This window comes from Cynocephalus volans, chromosome 15, assembly GCF_027409185.1.
Source record: "Cynocephalus volans isolate mCynVol1 chromosome 15, mCynVol1.pri, whole genome shotgun sequence".
In the NCBI taxonomy this organism is placed as follows: domain Eukaryota; kingdom Metazoa; phylum Chordata; class Mammalia; order Dermoptera; family Cynocephalidae; genus Cynocephalus; species Cynocephalus volans.
Window position 1 is genome coordinate 83,310,888 of NC_084474.1, and position 20,888 is coordinate 83,331,775.

Genomic DNA, 20,888 nt, shown 5'->3' on the forward strand with positions numbered 1-20,888 from the left:
TGTATCTGCTTAACAGCACCTAAAGCTGCCCACATGTTTTTACTTCTGTCTGGCCATCCTACCTCACAACAACTTGAGAAACTGTCATCATTATCCCCTTTTTAAAGAAAAAGAAATGATGCTAAGGGAAAGAATGGCTGCAGATCCCCCAAGTGAATGATGCACCTGGGAGTCCTGACCACAAATCTATGTGCTCTTCATTACCCATATTTGTGAAGCCACAATAGTAACATTAAATACAGCAACAGCCATTTATTGAGCACTGACTATTAGCAAGGTATTGTGCTAAGTACTTTACAGTAATTATACTTATGAGATAAATAATGTAATCACTCCCCATTTACTACATGAAGAAACACACAAGGAAGTAAACTGTCCAAGGTCAAGTAGCTGGTAAGGGTCAGAGCTGGGATACAAAGCCACCAACCTACCTCCAAGGTATGTACTCTGAACTACCACACGATCACCTCCCAGTCCTCTTGAACTCACTGAACAGGGAGAGGCTGCCAGAGTGCTAAGATTGGACCTCCTGGACAGAATGTTCTGTAACTCCAGGACACTGATACAAGAAGAAACAAGCTAAACTGACAATACCAGAAGTGAAGACTTTCAAATTTAGTTTTAATTTTCTTTTTTGGTAATTTTATTATTTTTATTTTTATTTTATTTTTTAAAAAATTTTATTTTGTCGATATACATTGTGGCTGATTATTGTTGCCCCTCACCAAAACCTCCCTTCCTCCTCCCTCCCCCCTCCCTCCCACCAATGTCCCCTCTGTTTGCTTGTCTTGTCAACTTCAAGTAATTGTGGTTGTTATATCTTCTTCCCCCCGCCCCCCCCGGGTTTTTTTTTTTTTTTGTGTGTGTGTGTGTGAATTTATATATTAATTTTTAGCTCCTACCAATAAGTGAGAACATGTGGTATTTCTCTTTCTGTGCCTGTTTCACTTAATATAATTCTCTCAAGGTCCATCCATGTTGTTGCAAATGGCAGTATTTCATTCTTTTTTATAGCTGAGTAGTATTCCATTGTGTAGATGTACCACATTTTCCGTATCCACTCATCCGATGATGGACATTTGGGCTGGTTCCAACTCTTGGCTATTGCAGAGTGCTGCGATGAACACTGGGGAACAGGTATACCTTCGACTTGATGATTTCCATTCCTCTGGGTATATTCCCAACAGTGGGATAGCTGGGTCATATGGTAGATCTATCTGCAATTGTTTGAGGAACCTCCATACCATTTTCCATAGAGGCTGCACCATTTTGCAGTCCCACCAACAATGTATGAGAGTTCCTTTTTCTCCGCAACCTCGCCAGCATTTATTGTTCAGAGTCTTTTGGATTTTAGCCATCCTAACTGGGGTTAGATGGTATCTCAGTGTGGTTTTGATTTGCATTTCCCGGATGCTGAGTGATGTTGAGCATTTTTTCATATGTCTGTTGGCCATTTGTATATCTTCCTTAGAGAAATGCCTACTTAGCTCTTTTGCCCATTTTTTAATTGGGTTGCTTGTTTTTTTCTTGTAAAGTTGTTTGAGTTCCTTGTATATTCTGGATATTAATCCTTTGTCAGATGTATATTTTGCAAATATTTTCTCCCACTCTGTTGGTTGTCTTTTAACTCTGTTAATTGTTTCTTTTGCTGTGCAGAAGCTCTTTAGTTTGATATAATCCCATTTGTTTATTTTTCCTTTGGTTGCCCGTGCTTTTGGGGTCGTATTCATGAAGTCTGTGTCCAGTCCTATTTCCTGAAGTGTTTCTCCTATGTTTTCTTTAAGAAGTTTTATTGTTTCAGGGTGTATATTTAAATCCTGAATCCATTTTGAGTTGATTTTAGTATATGGTGAGAGGTATGGATCTAGTTTCATTCTCCTGCATACGGATATCCAGTTATCCCAGCACCATTTGCTGAAGAGGCAGTCCCTTTCCCAGTGAATAGGCTTGGTGCCTTTGTCAAAGATCAGATGGCAGTGTGTGGGTTGATTTCTGGATTCTCTATTCTATTCCATTGGTCAGTGTGTCTGTTTTTATGCCAGTACCATACTGTTTTGGTTATTATAGCTTTGTAGTATAGCTTAAAGTCAGGTAGTGTTATGCCTCCAGCTTTATTTTTTTTGCTCAGCATTGCTTTGGCTACGCGTGGTCTTTTATTATTCCATATAAATGTCTGCCTAGTTCTTTCCATTTCTGAGAAAAATGTCTTTGGAATTTTGATGGGGATTGCATTGAATTTGTATATCACTTTGGGTAGTATGGACATTTTCACTATGTTGATTCTTCCAATCCAAGAGCATGGGATATCTTTCCATCTTCTTGTATCCTCTCTAATTTCTCTCAGCAGTGGTTTGTAGTTCTCATTATAGAGATTTTTCACCTCCTTGGTTAACTCAATTCCTAAGTATTTTATTTTTTTGGTGGCTATTGTAAATGGGCAGGCTTTCTTGATTTCTCTTTCTGCATGTTCACTATTGGAGAAAAGAAATGCTACTGATTTTTGTGTGTTGATTTTGTATCCTGCTACTGCGCTGAAATCATTTATCAATTCCAACAGTTTTTTTGTAGAGGTTTTAGGCTGTTCGATATATAGGATCATGTCATCTGCAAACAGGGACAGTTTGACTTCATCTTTTCCAATCTGGATGCCCTTTATTTCCTTCTCTTCTCTGATTGCTCTGGCTAGTACTTCCAACACTATGTTGAGTAGGAGTGGTGAGAGTGGGCATCCTTGTCTAGTTCCTGTTCTTAAAGGAAAAGCTTTCAGCTTTTCCCCATTCAGGATGATATTGGCAGTGGGTTTGTCATAGATGGCTTTAATTATGTTGAGATACTTTCCCTCTATACCTAACTTATAGAGGGTCTTTGTCATGAATGAGTGCTGAACTTTATCAAATGCTTTTTCAGTATCTATAGAGATGATCATACAGTCCTTGTGTTTGACTTTATTAATATGGTGTATCACACATTTATTGATTTATGTATGTTGAACCAACCTTGCATCCCTGGGATGAATCCCACTTGATCGTGGCAGCTCAGAAGCTGCAAGCCAAGGGTTTGTGGAAAGAGGAGGGCAATGGCTCAGCAGTGGTTTTGAGGGCTAAATACAATAATGTATGAATAAGTGCACAGTACCTGCTACATGGCGAACAATCTATATAAACGGTGGCAGCCATTATTATTTCCAGAACTGTATGTAAAATGGGGTTGGGGGTGAGGGGAGAAGTTGACATGAAAATATACTGGGAATCCAAGAGAAAAGAAGAATAAGCAAACTCCTACACAAAGGCTCTTTTGCAAGCCAGTGCCACTTCCAATAAGTAGATGTGCATGACTCGGATCAGATATTTCAAATATTGAGCCCTTTCACCTGGTAGTCCTGGCCTTGAAATATGGGAAATGAATCAATCTGTGGTAGTTTCTCATCCATTACCTGCTCTACATTAAAAAAAAAAACCTATACAGTTTTAAGTTCCAATGACCAAAGATAAGGAACATAAGTGATTCTCAGAGGTCACTTAGCCAGGGATTGGTAGAACATGAATCAGAACTTGGGTTTCTGGTATGTTCATTCAGTGCTCATTATGGTTTCCTTCAATGTTTACTGCAGACATTTCTCCAAATACCAAAGGACGGAGGTCCCAGAGGGAAAGTGTTCTCAGGTATTAATTACAAGAATCTCAAGTGTGAGAACAGGGTTATGGCTACTGTAACTAGATGACTAGTTCTATTTTTTCCTTTGCTCTTGCCTGTGAGAACCTTAGGGTCAAATCCACGGTCTACTTCCAGCCACTGTGTGTAATCTCATGTCACACATTTTGTGATCACACTCCTGAACTTCACCTTTACTACATTTATTCTCCCTTTGTCCTCATTTCCTTATCATTTATCTTGTGTTAAATTTTGTGTTGGTCTGTTACAAAGTAGGTTATAAAAAAAAGGGGAGGTTTAATGAAATGCCACTTCAAAAATCATGAAGTCCCCACAAAACCCAAATCTGCCCACAGGCCTATTTGTTTTCTGATCAAAAGCCTGCCTTAGAAGTCTCCTGAGACAGATGGCTGAGTTCATCACAGAAGCGGGACTTCAGCAGTGTGATGCCTGGGCTATTTTGGGCACTGTGGACCTTGTGGTTCTGGCAGGGAAGAAGCCTGGAGGAGCCCTCCCTGCCTGGGCAGAACTGGAGCCGCACGCCAGGACGCCATGCTGCAGGTGGACACGGAGGCACAGCCAGGCAAGCTACCTGCACTAAGGGAGCGTCTCTCTCATGCCTCAGCTTCTTGAGCACAAAAACAACTGCTGAGAGGAGGAATGGCCAGTGGACTTACTCGACTGCTTTTTCCTAGCACAGAGCCATCATGTGTAGTACACAGCAGACATGGAGAGGGCAATGAGTGCCGGCTCTCAGCCACACAGGCTGCAGACAAATCCTGGCCCCCAACATACCAGCTATGAGAATTGGGGCAAGTTACTTAACCTTTTGGAGTCTTAGTATCCTTAAAGTCAAGGGAATAGCATTTCCTGCTCTATGGAACTGTGGTTAAGAATCAGATAAATTAATGCATGCAAAATACCTAACACAGTGCCCAGCACTCTGTGAAAGCACTTTTAAGTGTTAAACTTTGAAAATATCACACATGTAGTTTTTTATCTAAAGATTCTATATAATGAAGAACTATTTTCTTTTTTCTTATTAGCCACCTACCCTTATCAAGAATTTATGAAGGCACAAAATGGAGTTAGAGAGGGAGAAAGACACAGCCTCTGTAATGAAGTGTAGCCTTTGGTGAAGTAGATGCATTAAAGGTAACATCCTCTGGCCCTTGTTCTCACATGTCTCAACATCAAGTGCCTTGCTTATTTCTTCCCGCCTATTCCACTCATCTTTCAAGTCTGCACTGAAGCTCTACCTCCTTCTTAAAGGCCAGCATGGAGGACTGGGTGGACTCAAACAGCACAGAAAAAAGTGTGATCACCAGTAGAGCCAGGATCTGCAGTCATGGCTGTTCTGCAAATAACTTGAATGCTGTGGTATCCCTGGACTAGAAACAAAAACGTGGGAGAACCCATCAAGGGTACAAAGCCTTAAAACTTGACAGGTGGACATTTCCTCCTGGCTGGGGAAAGAGGCTGCTGTGCTGCACGCAGGTCATGGGGGTGATGATGATGGTGCTGGTTATATGGCTGGCTGGCATCTTTTCTGAAGACTAAAAAGAACAAGGACCAAGACAGGGTTGAGACTTCTGGGATGTTGGGATGGGGTGAATGTATTTTGCATATGGGATAAATGTTAATCTTTGGGGACCACAGGGCAAGCTCTAGTAGGTTGAAAAATGGCCATCCAAAGATATTAAGTCCTAATTCCTGGAATTTGTAAATGTGACCTTATTAGGAAAAAGGGTCTTTGCAAATATAATTGAGTTAAGGATTTTGAGATGAGATTACCATAGGAAATTCAGATGGGTCCTAATTGATATTACACATATTCTTAAAATAGAGAAGCAAGGGGAGTTTTGAGGGCATAGAGAGGAGGTGGTGGAGGCAAGATGGCCATGGAAACACAGCCTGATAGAAGTGGTGCAGCCATCATCCAAAAACCGCCTGGAGCCACCAGATGCTGAGAGAGGCAAGTGATAGATTCTTCCTCTAGACCCTCTGGAGAAAGGCACAGCCTTACAGGATTTGGGGCATTTTTGCCTCCAGAACTGAGAGAATAAATTTTGAGAAAACAAATGTTAATTGCTTCTCAGCCTTTTAGCTAAGATCAAGTAAAGACACCAAGTGTCTTAGTCCATTTTGTGCTGCTACAACAGAATACCTGAGACTGGATTACTTATAAAGAACAGAAATTTACTTCTGACCTCTGGAGTCTGGGAAGTCAAAATCAAGGTGCTAGCACCTGGTTTGGCCTTTTTGCTGCATACTCATATGGTGAGAGGCGGAAGGGCAAGAGAGGACGAATGCCATGTTCTCATTCAGCAGAAGGTAGATAACCTGCTCCCGCAAGCCCTTTCTATAGCAGCATTAATTTGCATGTAAAAGTGGAGCCCTCATGACCCAAACACCTCCCATTAGGCCGCATCTCCCAGTGCTGCTGCATTAAAAACTAAATTTCCAACACGTGAATTTTGGGGGACACATTCAGACCATAGCACCAAGTTTGTGGCATGTGTTATAGCAGCCTCAGGAAATTAACTGGTTTGTAATACATGTGACAGTCTACCATCTAGCCATCTAGCAAATGCCAGGCTGAGAATAATGGTGAAAGTAGCTAACACTTATTGAGTGCTTTCTATGTTCTGAGTACTCTCTGCTTTATGGTCTTTCCCACTGAACCTTCACCATAACTCCCTGTATGAGGGTACTTCAAAAAATTCGTGAGAAAATGAAAAGATAATAAGAATCCTTCTATCAGCTAATTGAAGACCACGTGTATAATATATGTACTATTACCAGCCCCATTTTGCAGTTGGAGAAACTGAAGCAATAAACAATTCAAAGATACTTGCCCAAAGCCACAGGGCTATCAAGTGTCAGAGACAGGAGTAGAATCCAGGCAGTATGACACTAGAGTCCACTTTAGAGCCCTCTGTTCTACTGAGAGAGAAACAGCACTTGCCCTCATAAGGAGTTCATGCACTGGGAAAGGCAGTAAGGAAACAGCCACTTGGACACTCCCTATGCTAGAAGGGAAACAAAGATTTGGGAGTGGGGGGTAGACTGGGGAAGACCTTTTAAGCAGGTTCCAGGAGAGCAGATCTTGAAGGATGACTAAGCAGAGAGATAAAGGAGAGAAGAATATTCTAAGTTGAGCTCATACTATGAGCAAAGACTCAGATTTTAGAGGAAAAAATGTAGTTTGGGAACCTGATGACCTTTGCATGTGCTACTGTGGGGTGGACAGGCAAGGCCTGGGGAGAGTTAAAGGGCTGGTTCTCCACCACCTCCTCCTGCCTAGAGTCTACCCCTAGGGCCCATGGAGGGAAGTTGCAGGCACCATGGAGAAATGCTGCCTAGGAGGCTGATCTCCTACGTGCCTCACTGATAGCAGTCTGTGTGGCTTCTGGAACTCAATGTCAGGAGGAGGCAGGAGGGATAATACCAAGCAATGATCATACAACACAGAGTATAAACACCAGGATCAGAGCAACTTTAACCTGCCTGACGAGAAGTTCAGCTGTGGGTGTGCACACCTGCTGACCTGTAGAAGATGCATTTAAGAATAACATACACATGCACACACACCAGCATGCAAAGAAAAGCCCTGATAATGCCAGAATTAACATTTGAGTTGCTTGTGAGTGACCAAAGTCTGTGTCATATGGAGAATTTTCCCTTTTGTTGAGGATAGATGTTGATTTTTGTCCTTCAAGGCTGGGTGTAGATGAAAGGCTCGTAGCTGGTGAGAAACCAGCCGACGGCTCAGTGCCCACATCTGTGTAAGGCTCTAATGCTCCCAGCTCACTCTTGGGTGGGAGATAACTTAAAGTGATAACGACTTTGTTTCTTAGTGAAAAATGCCCCCACTTGACCAACACTGAAGTGGAGCTAGAAAGGCCAGTTGGTAGTCTGCTGCTGAGTGATGTGGGAAAAAAAAGAAATCTAAAATAGTAATGATTTGAAAACAGAAATTTGATAAATTTATTCAAGGAATGCTTGAGTCTATATAAGGTGATTATAGGCATTATAAACTTTGCACAGAAATAAAACTGATTAAACAAGATGATCAAAATTTAGTGAAATTTAGAAAGAAGGTTAATTTGTGATTTGTGGTATAAAAGTCTACATAGAAAATTTGTGACTTTCAATAGGATGTCACTGGGGGAGGAGTCCCCTTTCTTCTGACAAAATCTGGAGACCCTGAAGGCCTTGAAATGCGACCTCTGACACTGTCAAGGATGCACTCAGCATTTGTGTGTGTGCGTCTGCATGCTTCAATGGTTCTCACCTTGTCTCTCCTGCAAACTAAATCGTTAACAGCAGTCTCAAATGTCTATTCCTTTGTGAGGCCTTCCCTTGCCTTCCCATGCAGTTTGAGACACTATTTTTCAGCATTTCCACAGTATTTGTTTAATATGTCTATCCTGACAGTAAAGAGCATGTACATTAAGTGATTACCTGTATGTGTCCCTCATTAGCCCATAAGGTCCATGAGCATATGGATTGAGAAGGTCCAAGCAACAGGCATAGTAATTACCCCAAATAAGCATGTTTAGTCGAAGAATGAGTAGCTAAACACATAGGCGTATTTGAGTACTCACACATCCTGAGGCATTCAGGCCAGATGATAAAGAGGTGTTGTAATCTGTAGTATGGTTTTTTCCAAAAACTTGAAAAATTCAGAATACTTGATACAGGTTTTTGACTTTAAAAGCATTTTTTTAAAAAAAGATGACCGGTAAGGGGATCTTAACCCCTGACTTGATGTTGTTAGCACCACACTCTCCCAAGTGAGCGAACAGGCCATTCCTATATGGGATCAGAACCTGTGGCCTTGGTATTATCAGCACCACACTCTCCCGAGTGAGCCACGGGTCGGCCCTGACTTTAAAAGCATTAAGCTGAATTACCTATCAGCATGATAAGCACAATTAAAAAACTAACAAAAAAAATCACAACAAAACTCATTGGCAAGAAGAGGTGAGAAATGCAAAGTAGCACGCTGGCTCAGCAAAGCTTCTCTGTGTGCCTGGTGTGGGCGAGGACCCAGCTGGGCAATGGGGTGACCCCTAAACCTCTGACAGGCTAGCAGTAAAGATGAAAATTATATTCCTTGTAGTTAGGAATTTGTCATTTGCAGTTAATATAACTGAAGTGATTACGCTAGCTGACTCTGGGTAAGTTTATTCATTCTCAAGTAATTGCTGAGTATCCACTTGTGTGCCAGGCATGATTCCAGTAAACACAGGCAAGAACAAGACAGACAAGGTCCTGGCTCTCTTGGAGCTTACATTATAGTGCAGAGAGAGACACAAATACAATATTGCTTAGCTGTGATAAGGGACTCTAGAGGAAATGGGTTAGAAGGAAGCTCTTTCAGAGAGGAGGGTCAGGGAGACAAAACATCCAAGCTGAGAATGAAGGATGAAAGGGAGCCAGCCTTTCAGAGAGCCTGACAGAGTCCCAGGGAGTGGAAGGGCCCTCAGGAGGAAAAGAGCATGATGTACCCTAGAAGTGTAAGGAGGCCAGTGGTGAGAGCAGAGCAGCATGAAAGGGGTTGGGAGATAACAGCCTGATTGTACAGGCGCCCTGTAGGCCCTTGGTATTAGGAGTCTGCATTGATCTGAAGCTCAACAGGAAATCTTTAAAGGGTGTTAAGAAGAGTTACCATGATCTTATTTACATTTTATTATAAAAAAGCCATTCTGGCTGTTGTGAAGAGAATGGATTACTTTGCTTTTCTAAGCCTTTGTTTCCTCACCTGTAAATGAGATTAATACCTACCTCACAAAGTTATTATGACTGAATGAAATTTAGGAAATGCTCAGCACCTTATTACTATTATTTATTACTATTAATAGTTTTTAGTGACCCTAAATTTTTTTTATTATGTTTCTTGGCCTTAAGAGGAAGGTATAATCACACTCACACATATATGAATCCTCACGCAGTATACATCCATATGTTTTCTGAATGTGCTAACAGTCCTCTGTCCAGTGAAGGCCCATGCACTGCCTGGACCCAGCAGCTTTGGGCCTGACTTTAGGATAACTTACCCCAAGGAACTGCGCCTTTGTTTGGGGGCCCATGAGGTAGTGGGCTGGGAGGGTCGGATAGGGTTCTCTTGTGTCCGGGTGGTGGGGGAGGAGGCCTCTTCTTGGATAGGGTGGAGCTGCCACTAGAGGTCTGGGTGCTTAGAGGGAGTGTTGAAGGTGGGCCAGTTGGACCTAGAAAGGAAATTAAATGGGGGCAGGAAGGTTAATCCCAGTCTCACAGAAACAGAACTTCCAGTATGCAATTACTTCCACATATCAAGATGCAGTATGATACAGAGACAAAAGCAAAAGGCTGGATATGACAAGATCCATCAATCCAATAACTCACAAATAGGGTTTTAGAAAACTATTGGCCAAAAAAAAAGAAAAAAAAAAAAAAAAAAAAAAAAAAAAGAAAGAAAATTATAACAAAAAAAAGGAGAGTGTGTGCTTTTTTTTTTTTAAAGATGACCGGTAAGGGGATCTTAACCCTTGACTTGGTGTTATCAGCACCGCACTCTCCTGAGTGAGCCACGGGCCGGCCTGAGAGTGTGTGCTTTTAAAGGAGTAAAATACCAGTCAATACAGAATGCCAGTGAGTTTAGATCATCCCTTGGTACAATGGGAAAAATAAAATGCACAGTTTTATACCAATAACTCACTGGAATCATCGCAAAATCCACTGAGAAAGAAGGCACACAGCACTACCAGCAAAATCAGTAGAGAAAGAGCAGAGTATAGGCTAAACCTGCTATGGGCGACAGGGTGAAACATGAAAGTCTTCATGTAATAGGTTTTCCCTATTAAACCTATTCTTTTAGTCAGAAAACTGCCTGAAGTTTTTCTTTAAAAAATGACATTTCTAAATAATGAAGGACCCACTGAAAAGAGTTACCTGGAAAAAAGAGAAATCCAAAGACTTTTTTCCTCCAGTTCTGAATTGCTCTAAAAATCACAAACCACCTATTACATAGTGGATGTCTGAATAATAATTATATAAATTAGATATTGATTTCTATAGACTTAAAAAAAAAAAAAAAAAGACTCAACTTTCTCCGGAGGTAAAGACAGGATAGCAGTAATGACATTAATATTCCACAAATGCACAAAAAAAATTACTGCAAAAGTTGACTTTTTTGAAATAATGTTTTAAAAAATGAGGTCTGTCTTTAAAAAGCTGTTGTTGGAGTATTGTATATGTTCTTAGTTTTGTTTATTCAACGTGACACTGAAGTAGCTGGTGTGCATCAGGCACAATATGCTAGGGACTTTGACAAACACTGGGTGTATGGTCTAATTGTGTTCGTGGACTACTGCTTCTGCAAACATTGGGGGACGGGGGGCAACAAACTAACAAAAAGCTAAGAATACTGCCACACCAAATTTTTTTTTTCTTTTTATATTAAAAAAATTTTTTTTAAAAGATGACCAGTAAGGGGATCTTAACCCTTGATTTGGTGTCAGCACCACACTCACCCAGTGAGCTAACTGGCCATCCCTATATGGGATCCGAACCTGTGGCCTTGGTGTTATCAGCACCACACTCTCCTGAGTGAGCCACGGGCCCTGCCACACCAAATGTTTAACACAGTATAGTAGACACCTGGTGATCCAGAAAGGCTCCAGAAGAGCTTTTTACATTCTGTGTATTAAAAGAAAAGCTTAATTACTGCTGGCCTCCTTTCTTGCTAAAGTAAGCTTTGATATTTCCTATTATCAGTTACAGGTCTGTACCAACATTCATTTAAACCATTATTTCTCAAAGATAGTCTAATTTTGGAAGTAAACACTGTTAATCTCAGTAAAATTATAAACTGCTTTAGGATTAAATGGCTATAGCTATATAAGTTACTGTGTCCTACTGGTGTGAAACATGACGGAAGCCTTATGGTTACCACAAATCAATGCCTAATTATGGTATCAGAAACTGTTTTATTTTTGTAACAATAAAGTGATTGCTGTTATGGCCTTGCATCTGAACAATGCTTTGTAGTTTTCTAAATGCGTTTATGTTTCATAACAAACCTGTGGAGTATGTGGGTAAGGTATTATTGTCCCCATTTTACAGTCAAGAAAGCACAGGCTTGGCGTGATCAAGGTTACACAGCCATGAGAGGTGAAGCTGAGACACTCAGGTGTCTGGGACTGGCAACGTGCTCATGCTATCAAAGGATGCTGCTGGTTCCTGAAAGCCAGGGCAGTATTTCCTATGCTTGGCACAAGAGGAAAACAATGACAAATGCTCAGTATCAGGAAATGTAACTTTCCTTTTGGAAATAAATGGATAATAGATAATAGACGATGAGATTCTCTAGCAATTTCATCTTTATTGCCATCTAGGGACTTTCTGATGCAGTGCATTTGAAAAGTCGTTCAGATTCCAAATCCTGTTTGGAAACAAAAATTACCAAAGACAACTGCTAATAGAACTACATCTCTGAGCAAAGTTGTATGTATAGGTGATTTTAGGAGTAATCAGATCAAAGAGTCATCCTGTAACCACAAACCAAGCAAAAGCCAGCCTCCTGAATCATCATTTCAAAAACGAAGGGATTATTCCTTCACAGGCCATTATACTTCTGTGTGACTTCCTTCCTATCACTGACTATAATCTCTAATTATTTACATGTTGTTTACTTATTTACTGACTCTCCCATCAGACTGCAGGTTCTATTATGGCCTGACTTTTCTCTGGACTGGTATATAGTAAATATTTATTGAAAAAATGGATGAATAAACCTCTACTATCTTCCTAAGGCCAGTGATTCTTAAGGAGGAGAGTATATCTCATTGAGGGCAACTGATCAAAAAATAGGTGTGTGTCTGTTGGGGGAGGCGGGGAGAATAGCAGGTAGGAACAGAATTAAGTTTGAAAATGAATGGATAATACCATAAAATAATTTCATATCTGGAAAACAAACCTATTATTTTGTTGAAAGGAAGATGCTACAAAATGTTGGTTGGCAGGGCATGAGTTTAAAAAGGTTGAAAAATGCTATATTAGACCCCTGAAAGCTGACAATTTTTTTTAATGACTTAAAAGAGTTCAGAAGACTTGTGAAATTATGTACCAAAGCACTGAAGGAGATGTCATATGCAAAATAAATCTGAGTACTGACTCATTCAGGAAAGAAGCAATTCTGGCAGGATAAAAAAAGCTGAAATAAAAGAAGAGAGAACACAGCATAAAACCTAACAGAAAAGGGTGGGGAGGCAAGATAAATAGTGGTGGAGGAGATACAGAAGTGATTCAGACAGCCTTAACTCTTCCTTAACTGTCAGGGTGAGGAAGAAAGAAGAAAACACCCCAAATCTCATTTGACACTAATATTGGCCACTATGTCAAATTATCTTCTATTTCTTCTTAAAAATATGGGTCTAGTCTTCCAAAGCTGCTGTGCATAACTTTGAGGTTACTTAAATAATTCGAAGGTCTAAGAGGAGACAGTGTATCTCACTCTTCCTGAGGGTTTTTACATGTTAGTTTAACATCAGCTGTCACATTCAGATAGGCTGAGTCATCCAAGACAGTGTTTTTCACCATGAAAAAGTGTCCCCTGCTCTCAGAGGTGTACAAGAGGTCTAGTGTTCCGCAGGGTGAGAAGCAAAGCCACACATTCACTTTTACATTAAGCCGTTATCAGATAAAGTCCTTGAAAACTGTTTTGTGGACACCCACTGGTGCCTTTTATTCACCCCACATTTCATTCTGGAGACTCACCTGAGTCCTCTTTTGTGTGCCAGTGCTGTGCTCCAGATATGGACCTGTCCTCAAGGCATTTCCTGCTCCGTGGCTCCTCTTCCTTCTCCCCCCTGCCATGTTCTCTAAAGGCATCCTCCAATTTCTGCTCTTCACTGCTCTCCCTTGGCAATACCAGTCTTTCCTGTGCAGATGGCCTCCCCGGCCCTGATCCTGACTGTGCCACTGCCTGGGTCTCTTCTCATGTCTCCAATGGCGTCCTGGTCACTCCATTTGGACATTCTGCAATGCCTTCAATGCAAGTGGTCCCCACTGAACCTGCCCGAGCTGTGCTGCCACAAGCATCTCAACGTCTTCAGCCTTGGGGATGCCTCTAACTGAGGTCTCCACCTCAGAAGTGTGTCTAGCATGCGGCCAGGGCTCAGGAAGCGCACCCACACAAAGACACTGTGTATCTCAGAAGCTACTGTGCTCACCCTGGCAGGCCCACAGGCAGCTTTCAGGCCAAAGTCCTTGTTCCACATTTCTGGGCCCAACCATTTAGTTTCTCAAAAGGTGGCAGCCATCGCTGGAGACCTTCCCTAGAAATGACATTCTTCCAGATAACCAAAATCCTCTTATGGGAAAACAATATAGTCTTAGACTACAGAGGTAGTCTGAGAAAATCTGATCAAATAGGACTCTATCTTTAACAACAAGGAAACCTTTCCACTTAGCTCAGAAAACTTGTCCTTCTGGAAAATCATTCACCTACACCTAAATATATATATTTTAAAAAACCCATTCCTATAATTACAATCAGCATGCTTTTCAAATCTCCTCCTCCTCTTCCTGCATTTTCTAGAGCTACCATTTATGGAGTATTATGTGCCTGACCTAAAACTTAGTAGTTTTATACACAGTATCTAGAACTTTTCTTGTAAAATATTGTTATTATCGCTGTCATTATTATATATTTTAAGAGTAAAAAGATCCAAGTCTCAGACAGTTCAGAAATGTGGCCAGTCACGGTAACTGAGTGGCTAAGTCCAGGCAGATCCTGGCTCTGTCTGACTCAAGGCTGGGCTCAGCCTTGACAATAGCCTGCTTCTCTTCCTCTGAATGGCATCACATCCCTTCTGGCTAGAACATTCAGAGACATAACTGAGTTTCCTCTTTACCTCTACCTACTCATCTTTTAAGAGTCAGCTCGAATGAAACCTCATCCAGGACCCTTCTCTAACCCATCCTCTTTTCCCAGGAGCAACTGCTTCTATCTCTTGAACTTCCAGAAAGTTTAGTGGCACTAGATATTCTCTACCTTGCATTAGAGCTATAATTTCCCTTCCTTCCCAGACTGTATAATTCCACAGGGCATGATCTGTATTGCCTTCACATCTCCCAGTGCCAGTGCCTGGCACATGCTGGGTACTCAGTACACGTGTGTGGAAATAATTCACGGTGTAAGTCAAGAGGATTGTTTTTTGATGTATATGTGGTCTTCAGTAAAGCAGAAAACCCAGAGGTCTCCCACACTGGGAGACCATATAAAAGTACATCTTTGAAACTTCAGAGAAAAAACAAGACTTAAAAGGTGGTTTAGAAAATTATCTTGACAGTTTTGAAAAACTTGTCAGTAGAAGTAAAATTTATATGTTCTAAAGTGCTAGATAGAAGGGGTAATGACAAAAGTCATAGCTCGACAACTCTGGACAATACAAGTAAAAATTTTGTTTTCATATTCTAATGGTTTTCTTTTCTTTTTTTATGTTTTAATTGACAAATAAAAATTGTATATACTTATAGTGTACAACATGTTTTGAAATATGTAAACATTATGGAATGGCTAAGTTGAGCTAATTAACAGATGCATTATCTCACATACATTTTTTTGTGGTGAGAACACTTAAAATCTACTCTCAGTAATTTTCAAGAAAACATCATTCAAATAAACAACCTAATGATTCACCTTAAGGGACTAGAAAAGAAAGGACAAACCATACCCAACATTAGCAGAAGGAAAGAAATAGTGAAGATCCAAAGATCCCAGCAGAAATAAAGAAAATTGAAGCTAAAAAGAAAAACAACAACAACAAATCCCTAAAGATCACTGAAACAAAAAGTTAGTTTTTTGAAAAGATAAACAAAACAGACAAACCACTAGCTAGACTAAGAAAAAAAAAAAGAGAAGATACAAATAAATAAAATCACAAATAAAATTACAATTGGTACCACAGATATATAAAGGATCATGAGAGACTATAATAAACAACATGCCAACAAATTAGAAAACCTAGAGGAAATGGATAAATTCCTGGACACATACAACCTATCAAGATTGAACCAGGAACAAATAGAAAATCTGACCAGACCAATAATGAGTAAACAGATTGAATTACTAATAGACAGTCTCTCAAAGAAAAGCCCAGTACCAGAGGACTTCACTGGTGAATTCTACCAAACCTTTAAACTAACACCAACTCTTCTCAAATTATTACAAAAAATTAAAGGGAAGGGAATTCTTCCAAACTCATTCTATGAGGCCAATATTACCCTGACACCAAAACCAGACAAAGATGCAAGAAAAAAGAAAAACTACATGCCAATATCCTGATGAATGTAGATGTAAAAATCCTCAACAAAATACTAGCAAGCCAAATTTAACAGTAAACAAAAAGATTTTACCATGATCAAGTGGGATTTGGCCCAGGGATGCAAGGATGCTTCAACATATCTAAATCAATAAACGTGATATATCACATCAACAGAATGAAGGACAAAAACCATACGATCAACTTAACTGAAGCAGAAAAAGTGTTTGATAAAATTAAACATTCCTTCATGATAAAAACTCTCAAAAAGTTAGGTATAGAAGGAACATACCTCAATACAAGAAAGGCCATATATGATAAGTGCACAACTAACATCATACTAAATGGGAAACATTGAAAGCTTTTACTCTAAGAACTGGAATAAACATGCCCACTTTTACCACTCTTATTTAACATAGTACTGGAAATCTTGGCCAGGGCAATTAGGCAAGAGAAAGAAAGAAAAGGCAACCAAACTGGAAAGGACGAAATCAAATTGTCCCTGTTTGCACGTGACATAATCTCACCTGTAGAAAACCCTAGAGAATCCACCAAAACACTCTTAGAACTTATCAAGAAATTCAGTAAAGTTGCAGGCTACAAAACCAACATATAAAAATTAGTAGCAATTCTATACACCAAAATAATGAACTAGCTGAAAAATAAATCAAGAAAGCAACCCTATTCACTTCCAAAAAACACACAAAATACTGAGGAATAAATTTAACTAATGAGGTGAAAGATCATTAATTACAATGAAAACTATAAAATGCTGGTGAAAAAAACTAAAGAGGACACAAAAAAATAGAAAGACATCCCATGTTCACAGATTAAAAGAATCAACATTCTGAAAGTGGCCATACTACACAAAGCAATGTACAGATTCAATGCAATTCCTATCAAAATACCAATGATATTCTTCACAGAAACAGAAGAAACAATCCTAAAATTCGTAGAACCACACAAGACCCCAAATAGCCAAAGTCATCCTGAGCAAAAAGAACAAAGCTGGAGACATCACACTACCCGACTTCAAAATATACCACAAAGCTATAGTAACTAAAACAGCATGGTACCGGCATAAACACAGACACAAAGACCAATGGAACAGAATAGAGAACCCAGAAATAAACCCACATATATACAGCCAACTAATTTTCAACAAAGGTGCTGAGAACATATATTGGGGAAAGGACAGTCTCTTCAGTAAACGGTGCTGAGAAAACTGAATATCCATATCCAGAAGAATAAAACTAGACACCTATCTCTCATCATATACAAAACTCAACTAAAAATGGACTAAAGACTTAAATATAAGACCTGAAACTATAAACTTGCTAGACAACAACACAAGGGAAATACTTTAGGACAGTCGTCTGGGGAAAGATCTTATGGTTAAGATCTCAAAAGCACAGGCAACAAAAGCAAAGACAGACAAATGGGACTATATTGAACTAAAAAGTCTCCACAGAGCAAAGGAAACAATCAACAGGGCGAAGACACCTGAAAAACGGGAGAAAATATTTGTAAACTATTCATCCAACAAGGGATTAATACGTAAGGAAACTCAAACAAAACAACAGTAAAAAAATCCCCAGATAAAAAATGGGCAAAGGATCTGAAAGACATTTCTCAAAAGAAGACATACAATGGCCAACAGGTATATGAAAAAATGTTCAACATCACTAATAATCAGGAAATGCAAATCAAAACAATGATTTATCATCTCACCCTAGTCAGAATGGCAACTACCAAAGAGACAAAAAATAACAAATGCTGAGGAAGATGAAGAGAAAAAGGAACTCTTATACACTATTGCTGGAAATGTAAATTAGCACAGCCATTATGGAAAACAGTATGGAGGTTCCTCAAAAAGCTAAAAACAGAACTACCATATGATCCAGCAATCCCACTACTGGTTATATATCTAAAGAAAAGGAAATCTGTATAAGAAGAAGTATCTGCACTCCCATGTCTATTGCAGCACTATTCACAATAGGCAAGATATAGAATCAACCTAAAAGTGCATCAACATATGAATAAATAAATAAGTTAGGCACAAAAATATAAATACTGCATGTTCTCACTCATATGTGGAAGCTAGTATACAGAGTAGAATAGTGGTTACTGGAAGCTGGGAAGTGTAGATGGGGAAGGAAGGTTGGGGAGAGGATGGTTAAGGGATAGAAAATTACAGCTAGATAGGAAGAATAAGTTCCAGTAATCCACAGCATTGCAGAGTAACTACAGTAAACTATAATTTATTGTAGTTTTTCAAACAGCTAGAAGAGAGAATTTTGAATGTCACCAACACAAAGAAATGATAAAGACCTGAGGTGATGGATATGCTAATTACCCTGATTTGATCATTACACATTAACCTCATGCATTGAAATATCACACTGTACCTCATAAATATGTACAATTATGATGTGTCAAGTTAAAAAAATAAATTTAAAAAAGAGAATATAATACATTATTATCAACTGTAGTCACCATGTTGTACATTGATCTCTTCGATTTATTCCTCCTATCTAACTGATCCAGTGGTTTTCACAGTGAAATGTTTATGTTAATTATTTTTAAAAGTAGCTAAAGATACAATATTGTGTATTTATATAAAGATTCTGTGTGTAGAAGTAAGGTGCTATTATCATCTTCACGTTCAGATGGGGAAACAGGCATGGCGAGGTGGAGGGGAATGTGCTGGGACAGTGCAGCAAGTCAGCAGCAGAGCCAACCAGGGCTCCAACAAGGCAGGGTGGTGCCTGTGTATGACACAGTGCTCTACTGCTCTCGGCTGATTTCCACACAGAAAACAGCATTAGCTATTAGTTTGTCATTCAATCTCCTTCTATGACACTGAAAATTAAGAGAAAAGTACCAGGATTCAAGGGGCTTAGGGCTGGTACTTTAACAATTATATACCCTCAAACTCAAGAAGCACAAAAAGAATTTCCTCTGCTTGCCTTTTCACACCCTGGCAGTCAGGCAACTTATCTAGAGAGCCTGAGTCAGTGGCCAAAAATCACAGACAATGCTCTCGCCCAGCACTAGGTGATTCATGTGCAATGCTTAAAAAGGACTAGGGAAAACTGATAAAAAGCTCCCCGCCCCCCACCAAATCAAACAAAAAAAAAAACCCCAAAACACAAATCCAACATGGATCAAGGATGACAGCCTATGGAGAGTTTTAATATCGAGCCACTCAAATGGCTTTCTTCCCATGAGATTAAAAACAACAAAAACCCCAGAACAAACCAGGAAACTGTAAAGTCATCAATATATGAATAATGCTGCTGATAGGAAAATATTTCCCCAGTGAGTCTGAATCATTCAGGAGTGCACTTTCATGATGATGGCAGGCCACCATTGTGTGCAGAGGGTCTTCTTCCTTTCCACTCTTTATTTGGGCATAACTGCTGCAAACCTTTTATAAAAAGATTTTCAGCAAGTCAACTATTATACACCCCCCAGGACGTCTGGTTTTGTTTTTTTGAGTGCACCCGTCCCTACTCTGGCCACCTATTTCTAGGACTCACTTTCACTGATTATTTCTGTTGTTGTTTATTCATTCAACAAGCACTGATGAGCACGTACCCTTTGTGCCTGGGATGTAGACAGCTCATTCAAAGCCTGAATCCTTGAATTCTGTCTCGTAACTGGGGGGGAAAATGGAAGACTTCCCCGACCCTCTTCAAATCTGCCAGCAGCACCCCCTACTGGATCCAATGGCACATTTCACTGTTTTCTCTCCTGGAGTACCAGCTGTGTGTGAGCAAGAGCTACTTCTCTACTCTTCTCAATGTTCCTAGTGCCTACAATATTTGTTGAACTGCACACATGCAGTAGGATCAAACAAATTCACATTTAAGTGCTCACTGTATGCTAGTCATTTCATAGGCATTATTTCATTTTCTCTAAGCAGTGACCAGTCCTTATTTTTCTGTTGAAGACCCTGAAACTCTGCAAGATCGGCTAAATTTTGTGATGGTACAAGTACAGGGGCAGGATTGGCCTTATGGAAAGGAACCACAGTCTCTTTTGTGGGACAAGGGAAAGAGGTCTTCTTAAAAGAGGAGAAAGTAAAATCTGAAAGGATTCACAGGAGTTCACAGCTGCCCAGGTAGCCATGGTCTAGCTTGACACAGATTTATGCTAGTCTTGAACTATATTCTTTGCTTAATGAGGGTATTTAGTGTCTTCACCTAAACTGAAGCATCTGGTTTGACATATTCTGTGGCACTGAACCTTCAACAAGCATCTATTGAGGCCCTCGGTATGCCAGGTACTGTGCTGCTTTTATGTAGATAATCTGCTAGTTTATAAGCCCAAGGTTAGAGTCTGTTGGAGACAGGAAGTCTACATTATAGCAAATGTGTATGAAATGTAGGATTAATACTTACAGGTATTCATATGCTACTCAGAGGGGCTGCATAATACCTGATTCTAGGGGCCTGATTTCATGAATAGATGGGAATGAAATAATGAGGATATCAGTTGTTTGTGTTTCTAAAAGCTTGACAAGTTAGTTCTTTTAAGTAAGTTAAACAAGCTTCTTGAGATTGGATTTATCATTCATTTACTTAACAAATCCTTTCTTTGAGTTAGGATGCCTACCAAGTGCTGTGTCTCGCTATTCAGAGCACCTGTTAACTTAGTAGAGTTGGGTGACTTCACTCTAGTCCCTATTCCCTGAAGGACTCTCTTTTAAAGGCTGAGAAGTTGAGTGGCATCAGTGCCAGGAGTGGTATCCTCTACGGAGCACTATGTGCCAGGTGCTGAGCTAAATGCTTCATATACTTCTCATTTATTATCCACAACAATTTCATCTGAGGTAGTGACTCTATGTCAGGTATAGGTTTTTGTCATTGCTATATAGGAAGTATGAAATTTTGCAATGGGAGAAAGCCATAGTTCTAT

General features: G+C 39.9%; 1 protein-coding gene across 5 annotated transcripts in view; it reads right to left on the reverse strand.

Moving 5' to 3' along the window:
• The window catches only part of ASAP1 (ArfGAP with SH3 domain, ankyrin repeat and PH domain 1), a 365,857-nt gene that overhangs the window by 19,023 nt on the left and 325,946 nt on the right, over nucleotides 1–20,888 (reverse strand). For all 5 annotated transcript variants that reach the window (XM_063079233.1, XM_063079232.1, XM_063079231.1 and 2 more), the window contains one exon: nucleotides 9,717–9,887. In XM_063079233.1, coding sequence (XP_062935303.1) covers nucleotides 9,717–9,887 — 171 coding nt within the window. The remainder of the gene's footprint in view (nucleotides 1–9,716; nucleotides 9,888–20,888) is intronic.